The sequence below is a fragment of the Symsagittifera roscoffensis genome, chromosome 7 (assembly GCF_963678635.1).
Source record: "Symsagittifera roscoffensis chromosome 7, txSymRosc1.1, whole genome shotgun sequence".
In the NCBI taxonomy this organism is placed as follows: domain Eukaryota; kingdom Metazoa; phylum Xenacoelomorpha; order Acoela; family Convolutidae; genus Symsagittifera; species Symsagittifera roscoffensis.
Genome location: NC_087068.1, coordinates 8,400,089 through 8,410,787, shown reverse-complemented (window position 1 = coordinate 8,410,787; position 10,699 = coordinate 8,400,089). Strand labels below are relative to the sequence as shown.

Genomic DNA, 10,699 nt, shown 5'->3' with positions numbered 1-10,699 from the left:
ACTTCATTCCACTTGCTAATTCAAACAAAAACTTATGACTTTTCGAGCTAAATTATAGAATAAATATTTAAAAACAAAAAAAAATGTTTTGTGGCATCTTTCTTACAGTTTTGGCGAATAAACACTGAAGAAAGAGGGTTGAGATAGAATTCCAACGTAATTTATGAAACATTTGAAAAAAAATATTTTTTGAAGAGTTTATTTTTTCCAATATCCAATATTTAACTGCAATGTTGCATATTAAAATATTAATTTTTTGAATTTTGATTTGCAGTTGGTTTGAAAAAAAAACGCACTAGAGCAACAGAAAAAACATCATCCTAAAATGTTGGACCTATTTACTTTTGTGCTTGTCATCAATTGTTTAATCAAAGATTCACGCGAGTTGTTGAAGTCAGTCAAAATTTACAGAGATCCCAAATTTGATCTCAAAGAAAACATTGCCCCAATTTAAAATAGATTATAATATTGATTTTTTCAACAACTAACTCATTATATTTTTACATCATGGTAAGAGTACTTCCAGCTATTCTTCTTCAGGAAGGGCTCTTGAGTTGAACACAACGTCTGCAGAAACGTTCTATGTGGTTTATTCGGATACGCCACATGCGTGTCTAATTCTTTCAAACCCTCTTCTGGTTCGAGATGGTTTCTCGGAAACCGTCGGTTGATTTTCAACTCTTTATTGTGCTGAGTAATAACACCAGCCGTTGCTTTGTAGTTCGAAGACGACCAGGGTCTGGAGTTTCCGGTTCTGGAGTTGCTTCTGGACTCTTTGAGATTCCTGTCGCGATAAGAGTACCGATGGGTGGTGTCCATAGTCTGTCTTCGTCCCGCGGGAGTGGAGTACCAGAATGCTGGATCTGCTTGTGAGTTGTGAGCGTCAATCGAGGGGTACAATTGCCGGTCCAATCTCTAACAAAAAATCAACTTTTAAACAATGGAAAACTGGAACTCTTAAGTACCTTTTCAGTTGTTTGAGGAAGCTGCAACCTCTACAAAGGGAGAACATCCAGAATATATTTCTTAAGCCGAAAACGATCAGAGTCCAGCGATTGGATAGACGACTTGTTAGTATTGAAGATTGCGCCTCACCTCGTCAAAGTAGTGTCCAAAGTTTTGGGTTCTGTTCCGGTTGTCGTGCATTGAGAATCTATTCGACAGAGAGAAGTCCCGACTGTAGCGGCGGTTGAAGTTAATCGGCAACTCAGTAGTCGTAGGCACTGTTACGGGTCTGTGCAGTTTGTTCACGTCATTCAACATCTGACCTGACACTGTCTCCCATCGGAACAGTGGGCCGTCGGCACAATGCCCGCGCATTTTATACTAAATTTGAAATTTGAAATGAGGGCTTAAAGCTCTGATACCATCCCCCGACTCTTATTCCCAACCCCCCCCCCCCCCCCCCCCCCAGATTGATTGATTGACTTACTCTTCATGCTGCAGAAAAATGACAGACAAACTGTAATTTAACTCTATTTCCTGCATATTTGATTTGCAGAGAAACCGACAAAAACGTGAAGAAAAAATTTGTTCATTTGCTTGTTGAAATCATCAAGTTGCAATCTCTGTCCTGTGACTGTAGTTAAAAAAGATCCACCCACGTGTTTGATTGGGGTAACAAATCACTCGGAGTTGTAGCGGTTAGCATGTGTTCTTATTTGCATGCGATAATTGTTTTGATTGGGTGTGCATTCAGATGAAAAACAAATTAGCCTAAATTTTCAAATAGTTTCGAAAACCACTTGATTTGTTACGGGAATTAAAAGTTTAACTTTTGCCTAATTAAAAATTCGGCGAAGTGCACTCTGATAGAAAAAATGGCAAATTTGAGTGAACAAAACGCAAAAAGCGAATCTTCAAACTGCATTCTTTTATATGGGCATGCTAATCGACACACATGCTAATAGGCCGGCCCCCAAATTACTCGTATAACCACTTTCAAACTCAATTGACGATACTTACTCTGGGATGCGGTCTGTATTTAGACAACCGCGTATTCATACTCGTCAGTAAGCAGACAATTATCATATTAACCAATCAGAATCGAGACGAGAAAGCAAATTTTCGAAATAAATAATTATTAATTATTCATTTCTTCCTTCTCTCGATTCTGATTTGTTCATACAGTATTTGTATAAATACTGACGAGTCTGAAAACGCGGTTGCCTAAATACTGCTACGTAACCACTTATTCTCGAGTGATTTTAAAAGTGTTGTCTCTAGTGATCTCTAAACACAACCAAGCAGAGGAGCGAATCTGCAGGCACTTTCACCATTTTTAAATGTGATTTAAGAAAAACAATTAAAAGCGATTGTCTTTTGCATGAACTGAGAGACACCTTTAAAAAGTAGACGGAACAAAAACTTCAATACATGTAACTTCAATTTTGTAAATACCAGGGGCGGATATAGAATTTTTTGACATTTTTTTCAAGTTGGCCAATAAATTTGGCAACCTATCTTTTAGGTTAGCCAAATTGTTCTTCAAAGATTTCGACAACACTATAAAGATCATATTTTGTAAATACATGTGCTCCGCAGGGAATAAAAAAAACAGGCCAAAATTTTTTTTTTTCTGTTCACTTAATTTTCTGAAAGTGTCTACCAAAAAAAGCGTTAATTTCGAAGCGAACTGCCCCGCAAGACTCTTAGATATTGTGAACGTGGGACTCTTAGAAAACACTTTACGGTCGTTTGGCTGAAGTTGAAGGTGAATGTCGTAAAATAGTACCACGGGGGGATTCATTTAGGATCCCTCGGCGTTCCCTATTAAGTAGTACCAATTTTGAGGGATTCATTTAGGATCCCTCGGCGTTCCCTGCTAACGTCGAATACATTTTCAAATTCGGATCAAAAAGTTATTTTTTGTCCCAGGGCGTCAAATCTTCTAATTATACGTTGGGGCAGTACAACAGTGCCGAAGTACAAGTGCCGAAAAAACAATTAGTTCAACAGTGCCGAAAATAAAAACTTTGTTCAACAGTTCCGAAAATATGGTTACGTAGCACTATTTAGACAACCGCGTATTCCTACTCGTCAGTAAGCAGACAAACACTGTTTTAACCAATCAGAATCGGGATAAGGAAGAAACTAATAAATAATTATTATTTATTTTGGAAGTTTGTTGTCTTATCTCAATTCTGATTGGTTCATACAGTATTTGTCTGCTTCCTGACGAGTAGGAATACGCGGTTGTCTAAATAGAGACCGCACTCCCAAAAATATGAACAAGTTTCAGCATATAGGGTGCGGTAATCAAAAATTAAACGGCGAACCTTTATAAATTAACTGACCATAAGATTTTGAGCAAGAAAATTTAGAGCAATTTAGATGTTTTGCCCCAAAAAAATTGTTTAATTTGCAGTTGCAGACATTTTGGCGCCAAAACTGGAGTGAATTTTTTTGATAATTAGCGTCAGTAAGTTCCCGCCCTTTAGAAAATTATTCTGAAATTTTTCCACCTTTTTCGGCACTGTTGTACTTCGGCACTGTTGAACGCCCCCTATACGTTCCGCAAACATATTTTTGGGTCTTTTATGTTTTAAAGCCCAAAATTGATATTTATTGCTCTCTGCAATTGCTCTCAACTAATTGGTTGAAATTAACTGAGCGAAAGAAAATATTGATTTTCAATCAAAATAGAAGCTCAAATAAAATTTGGTAATTTTTGGGCCGTGTAACAGACAAGACCCCATAGATCGAATGGTTCATTCAGCTTTTGGAGATAGAACAAGGTTGAATTTGTCCATTGCAGGAATGGGAATTTTTTCATTTGACTTTACTGTAGAGAGGGGACAAGATTTTTAAGAAGACTATTTTAGGGGAGGGGTGGTGAAGTGGTTACGTTAACCCCTCTCAAACGAGAGGTCAGATGTTCGAAGTCCACCATGATCCGTGCTCGTTGCTTGGGTGAGGCAACATTATTCAGCCTAAAAAACAACCAAAAAATTGCATGTAGGTCTTAAGCAGGGGCACAACAGCGGATCGTCGTGAAGAGCTGTACAGCTCGTATGTTGGTTCTTTCTCTCGTGGATAAATGGTCTTAATACTTCTGCAGCTGAATTTGAAGTCCTCTCAAGATACAAGAAAACAGCTGACGTTTTGTAGAAAAAATGGAAAACAATTGTTTTCTCGTTATTTCTTCAAGTTTTCAGCTTCAAGCTCTGTGGTTGTACCATTCTATGCTTCTTCGAAAGCAATAGGGTGCTGTTTTTTCTATTTGGTTCTGAGTTCAATTTTGCTTAGTCGTATTGGACCATTTTTTACTTCCATATTTTACTCAAATGAGCAGGAAGTTAAAAAAAACCAGGTGTCGAAAGAAATTTGAAACATTTCATTTTCAGTTTTGTTCTTTGGTTTTTTTGTTTGAAGCATATTTTGACTATCCCAGAGCATCAAACACTTGGTGATTCATTCCGCAAAAACGGATTAGAATGAATTTATTTATTATTAGGGACAGTCCAATGCGCGAAATTCATAAATGCTTGACCGCGTTGAATTGTTTCATTCTGGGGGGAGGGGGGTATCCTTTACTAGGTACAGTAGGGAGAAGATAGGTAACACGTTTCAGCTTTCATATAAAAAAAAATAACTGAAACTGAAAGTTTTACTAGCCCAGTTGCGATCCTTATCCGTGCTCGGGGTATGCAGTCTACTTCGAGGCATTTATTCATTTTTAGGGGCAGTCCAATGCGCGAAATTCATAAATGCTTGACCGCGTTGAATTGTCTCATTCTGGGGGGGGGGGGGGGGGGGGGGGTATACTTTACTAGGTACAGTAGGGAGAAGATAGGTAACAAGTTTCAGCTTTCATATAAAAAAAATAACTGAAACTGAAAGTTTTACTAGCCCAGTTGCCATCCTTATCCGTGCTCGGGGTATGCTGTCTACTTCGAGGCATTTATTCATTTTTAGGGGCAGTCCAATGCGCGAAATTCATAAATGCTTGACCGCGTTGAATTGTCTCATTCTGGGGGGGGGGTATCCTTTACTAGGTACAGTAGGGAGAAGATAGGTAACAAGTTTCAGCTTTCATATTAAAAAAATAACTGAAACTGAAAGTTTCACTAACCCAGTTGCCATCCTTATCCGTGCTCGGGGTATGCAGTCTACTTCGAGGCATTTATTCATTTTTAGGGGCAGTCCAATGCGCGAAATTCATAAATGCTTGACCGCGTTGAATTGTCTCATTCTGGGGGGGGTATCCTTTACTAGGTACAGTAGGGAGAAGATAGGTAACAAGTTTCAGCTTTCATATAAAAAAAATAACTGAAACTGAAAGTTTTACTAGCCCAGTTGCCATCCTTATCCGTGCTCGGGGTATGCAGTCTACTTCGAGGCATTTTTATTCATTTTTAGGGGCAGTCAAATGCGCGAAATTCATAAATGCTTGACCGCGTTGAATTGTCTCATTCTGGGGGGGGGTATCCTTTACTAGGTACAGTAGGGAGAAGATAGGTAACAAGTTTCAGCTTTCATATAAAAAAAATAACTGAAACTGAAAGTTTCACTAACCCAGTTGCCATCCTTATCCGTGCTCGGGGTATGCAGTCGGCTTCGAGGCATTTCTCTGCACTGAATCACAGTAACTGCTCGGCTCGCTACAAAAGAAATTTTTTAAAAATTGAAATCCAAAATTAACCAGGCCACTATCACAGTCAGACTGATTATCACTCAATTAACTCGTCAAACTCATCAAAATTAATCAAAGAGGTTTAACTGCTCTCAGTTATAACAAAAAAACCACACGTTTTAATGAACGATGCGAATAATTATCAGAAGAGGTAAGCTAATTTTAAAACAACTTGAATTATTGTTGTGCAAATAATTGTCTCGATTTTCAAAGACAAAACTACTTTTTGAGTGAGCAAAATAACTGCTATAAAACTGCATATAAGCGTGGTCAAAAAATGCTTTGACAATTATAATCAATGCTTAATACCATAGCAGATTCAAACTATACCTGAATAAATAACAGCGATCAGAAACTGATGTTTTTTCGCGTTTTTTTTTTATTATTTATGATGGTATAAGATCAGATAAAAATAGATAAATCAGAATTATCGATAGGAAACGGATTGATGATCAGGAACAAAAGCGGAGGTCTTCTTGTTTGCGGTTTGAAGCAGGTTTAGGAAATCAACTGGTTTGGTTTGAACAAAAATCAGCCGGTATAGAAAAGATCCAAAAATGAACATGGAAAAGTGGGAATACATAAAATTTTTGAGGAACGAGGTGGGTTGCCTTGATTTTCCGAGATCTCAAGTTCCCGCCCTTTAGAAAATTATTCTGAAATTTTTCCACCTTTTTCGGCACTGTTGTACTTCGGCACTGTTGAACGCCCCCTATACGTTCCGCAAACATATTTTTGGGTCTTTTATGTTTTACAGCCCAAAATTGATATTTATTGCTCTCTGCAATTGCTCTCAACTAATTGGTTGAAATTAACTGAGCGAAAGAAAATATTGATTTTCAATCAAAATAGAAGCTCAAATAAAATTTGGTAATTTTTGGGGCCGTGTAACAGACAAGACCCCATAGATCGAATGGTTCATTCAGCTTTTGGAGATAGAACAAGGTTGAATTTGTCCATTGCAGGAATGGGAATTTTTTCATTTGACTTTACTGTAGAGAGGGGACAAGATTTTCAAGAAGACTATTTTAGGGGAGGGTGGTGAAGTGGTTACGTTAACCCCTCTCAAACGAGAGGTCAGATGTTCGAAGTCCACCATGATCCGTGCTCGTTGCTTGGGTGAGGCAACATTATTCAGCCTAAAAAACAACCAAAAAATTGCATGTAGGTCTTAAGCAGGGGCACAACAGCGGATCGTCGTGAAGAGCTGTACAGCTCGTATGTTGGTTCTTTCTCTCGTGGATAAATGGTCTTAATACTTCTGCAGCTGAATTTGAAGTCCTCTCAAGATACAAGAAAACAGCTGACGTTTTGTAGAAAAAATGGAAAACAATTGTTTTCTCGTTATTTCTTCAAGTTTTCAGCTTCAAGCTCTGTGGTTGTACCATTCTATGCTTCTTCGAAAGCAATAGGGTGCTGTTTTTTTCTATTTGGTTCTGAGTTCAATTTTGCTTAGTCGTATTGGACCATTTTTTACTTCCATATTTTACTCAAATGAGCAGGAAGTTAAAAAAAACCAGGTGTCGAAAGAAATTTGAAACATTTCATTTTCAGTTTTGTTGTTTGGTTTTTTTGTTTGAAGCATATTTTGACTATCCCAGAGCATCAAACACTTGGTGATTCATTCCGCAAAAACGGATTAGAATGAATTTATTTATTATTAGGGACAGTCCAATGCGCGAAATTCATAAATGCTTGACCGCGTTGAATTGTTTCATTCTGGGGGGAGGGGGGTATCCTTTACTAGGTACAGTAGGGAGAAGATAGGTAACACGTTTCAGCTTTCATATAAAAAAAATAACTGAAACTGAAAGTTTTACTAGCCCAGTTGCGATCCTTATCCGTGCTCGGGGTATGCAGTCTACTTCGAGGCATTTATTCATTTTTAGGGGCAGTCCAATGCGCGAAATTCATAAATGCTTGACCGCGTTGAATTGTCTCATTCTGGGGGGGGGGGGTATACTTTACTAGGTACAGTAGGGAGAAGATAGGTAACAAGTTTCAGCTTTCATATAAAAAAAATAACTGAAACTGAAAGTTTTACTAGCCCAGTTGCCATCCTTATCCGTGCTCGGGGTATGCTGTCTACTTCGAGGCATTTATTCATTTTTAGGGGCAGTCCAATGCGCGAAATTCATAAATGCTTGACCGCGTTGAATTGTCTCATTCTGGGGGGGGGGGGGGGTATCCTTTACTAGGTACAGTAGGGAGAAGATAGGTAACAAGTTTCAGCTTTCATATTAAAAAAATAACTGAAACTGAAAGTTCACTAACCCAGTTGCCATCCTTATCCGTGCTCGGGGTATGCAGTCTACTTCGAGGCATTTATTCATTTTTAGGGGCAGTCCAATGCGCGAAATTCATAAATGCTTGACCGCGTTGAATTGTCTCATTCTGGGGGGGGGGTATCCTTTACTAGGTACAGTAGGGAGAAGATAGGTAACAAGTTTCAGCTTTCATATAAAAAAAATAACTGAAACTGAAAGTTTTACTAGCCCAGTTGCCATCCTTATCCGTGCTCGGGGTATGCAGTCTACTTCGAGGCATTTTTATTCATTTTTAGGGGCAGTCAAATGCGCGAAATTCATAAATGCTTGACCGCGTTGAATTGTCTCATTCTGGGGGGGGGGGTATCCTTTACTAGGTACAGTAGGGAGAAGATAGGTAACAAGTTTCAGCTTTCATATAAAAAAAATAACTGAGACTGAAAGTTTCACTAACCCAGTTGCCATCCTTATCCGTGCTCGGGGTATGCAGTCGGCTTCGAGGCATTTCTCTGCACTGAATCACAGTAACTGCTCGGCTCGCTACAAAAGAAATTTTTTAAAAATTGAAATCCAAAATTAACCAGGCCACTATCACAGTCAGACTGATTATCACTCAATTAACTCGTCAAACTCATCAAAATTAATCAAAGAGGTTTAACTGCTCTCAGTTATAACAAAAAAACCACACGTTTTAATGAACGATGCGAATAATTATCAGAAGAGGTAAGCTAATTTTAAAACAACTTGAATTATTGTTGTGCAAATAATTGTCTCGATTTTCAAAGACAAAACTACTTTTTGAGTGAGCAAAATAACTGCTATAAAACTGCATATAAGCGTGGTCAAAAAATGCTTTGACAATTATAATCAATGCTTAATACCATAGCAGATTCAAACTATACCTGAATAAATAACAGCGATCAGAAACTGATGTTTTTTCGCGTTTTTTTTTTATTATTTATGATGGTATAAGATCAGATAAAAATAGATAAATCAGAATTATCGATAGGAAACGGATTGATGATCAGGAACAAAAGCGGAGGTCTTCTTGTTTGCGGTTTGAAGCAGGTTTAGGAAATCAACTGGTTTGGTTTGAACAAAAATCAGCCGGTATAGAAAAGATCCAAAAATGAACATGGAAAAGTGGGAATACATAAAATTTTTGAGGAACGAGGTGGGTTGCCTTGATTTTCCGAGATCTCACAAAGCTTTTCAATTTTTTGCAAAACTTCTGCAACGCAAACGGGTAAAGTTTTTCGAAAATATCAGAATGCATTTTTGAGATAACTTAAGAAAGAGTTTAGTCTATATTGGTGCCTTCAGAAAAAGTATAGACTTGCTCTGCCAAAAATGGGAAATCAGTAAAAAGCCGGGTTTGTTTTTTGACTAACGAGGGGTCGAGTCATTGAGAAAAAAAACTTTACCAAAAACTATTTTACTTTTCAAAATAGAGAAATTTGGCTAATTTCCTATTATAGATTATAGGATATTTTGACTATCGCACGTCTACAAGGTACCCAACAGGATTAAATGAATACGAAATGGAACCGAAAAGAGGAAGACAGGTCAAGTACACCTGTCTCTAATGAAAATGATCTCAGCAAATCCCACTTTCGTGTCCGATATACTATTTTAATTAAAACTGGAGAGTTTTATGTACAAAGACAGGGCGGGGCTTTTCAGAGAAAGTGAGGTGATAAAAAATAGTCGGAAGCAAATTAAGGTAGCCAGGAAAGGATTTTTAGAGAAATTAAATGAGCTTTCAAGAAAATCCTCAGGATATAAAATTGTCTGCGTTTTCGAAAACTTGAACACGAACTTTTTCGGAGCCTGAAGCAAGGAAAAACACGAGTAATGACTGTGAAAACAGGACAGAATGTTTTCGCCACGGTAATTAATGCAAAAATTAATAATTAAAAACCAAAAAAAATTTAGTTGAAACTGCCATGCATCACAAACAAACAATGACAATCTAGCCAGCAAAGTACGAGACAAAAGCCACAACGTCGAAAAAATTGTTGGATAAAAGTGTCGACAAAAGAATCTTACAAAATTTTCCAACCTTTGTCTCAATTATTGTTGAATGATATAATTCATAACATAATTTACAAAGCAGTAATTAGGTCGACACTCCAATTTGATAAAAATTGCAAAAAAATTTCGAGGAGAGACGAAAATGCAACCCACTAAGCTAGCTTGGCATGGTAATTGAGTACTTTTATGTCAATAACGCCAGTGCCAGACAATAACGAGACACCACAGAGCTATTCAAACTCTTTTGGGAGTAACTCAAATTTGATTAATTAGCCTAGGATTTATTTAAAAGAGAAAAACAAGGCTATCAATTTGTGATTAAAAACCAGTTATAATCTTTCATACCAATTAGTTTATAAACAAACAGTCGCTTTGGGCGTCAAAGACCGGGAAAAAGAGAAAAACGCGAGATCGACTAAAGAAGATAAATTAGCGCCCAAAAAAGAACAGCTTATCGGAGGTTAATACGTAAGAGTCTTCTCGTACTATTGATGCTCACAATTAAACTGGTACTCAGTATTTTTTTTAAAACTATTTTGGGCAAAATCAATGTTTACGTTGAAAAAACTTTGCAGGCTTAAAACTTACAACTTAGATTTGTGGAACCTTTTAAGGGTTTATTAACCTTAAAAATTACTTTCAAATTAGATCATTTTTTGTTTCGGTACAAGCTACCCCAATCTAATGGCTTCCCATGAGGATATTTAGCATAAATTTTGAGCTCACCAATTTCAAGCAGAAAAGAAATCAGCTGACAATTGAT

General features: G+C 37.4%; 1 protein-coding gene across 4 annotated transcripts; it reads right to left on the bottom strand.

The window, feature by feature from the left end:
* Positions 1-326: 326 nt before the first annotated feature.
* On the bottom strand, positions 327-10,699 carry LOC134851232 (uncharacterized). 4 transcript variants are annotated; one of them, XM_063867227.1, is made up of 4 exons: positions 10,663-10,699; positions 8,357-8,416; positions 1,096-1,326; positions 327-915 (listed from the first exon to the last, which is right to left on the bottom strand). In XM_063867227.1, the coding sequence occupies exons 2-4, from the start codon at positions 8,405-8,407 to the stop codon at positions 493-495; spliced, it is 705 nt and encodes a 234-aa protein (XP_063723297.1). In that variant the 5' UTR covers positions 8,408-8,416; positions 10,663-10,699; the 3' UTR covers positions 327-492. The 4 variants fall into 4 exon arrangements, with proteins under 4 accessions (XP_063723297.1, XP_063723294.1, XP_063723293.1 ...); XM_063867224.1 differs by lacking the exons at positions 8,357-8,416; positions 10,663-10,699 and adding exons at positions 5,518-5,603; positions 5,966-6,194; XM_063867223.1 differs by lacking the exons at positions 8,357-8,416; positions 10,663-10,699 and adding an exon at positions 5,518-5,958.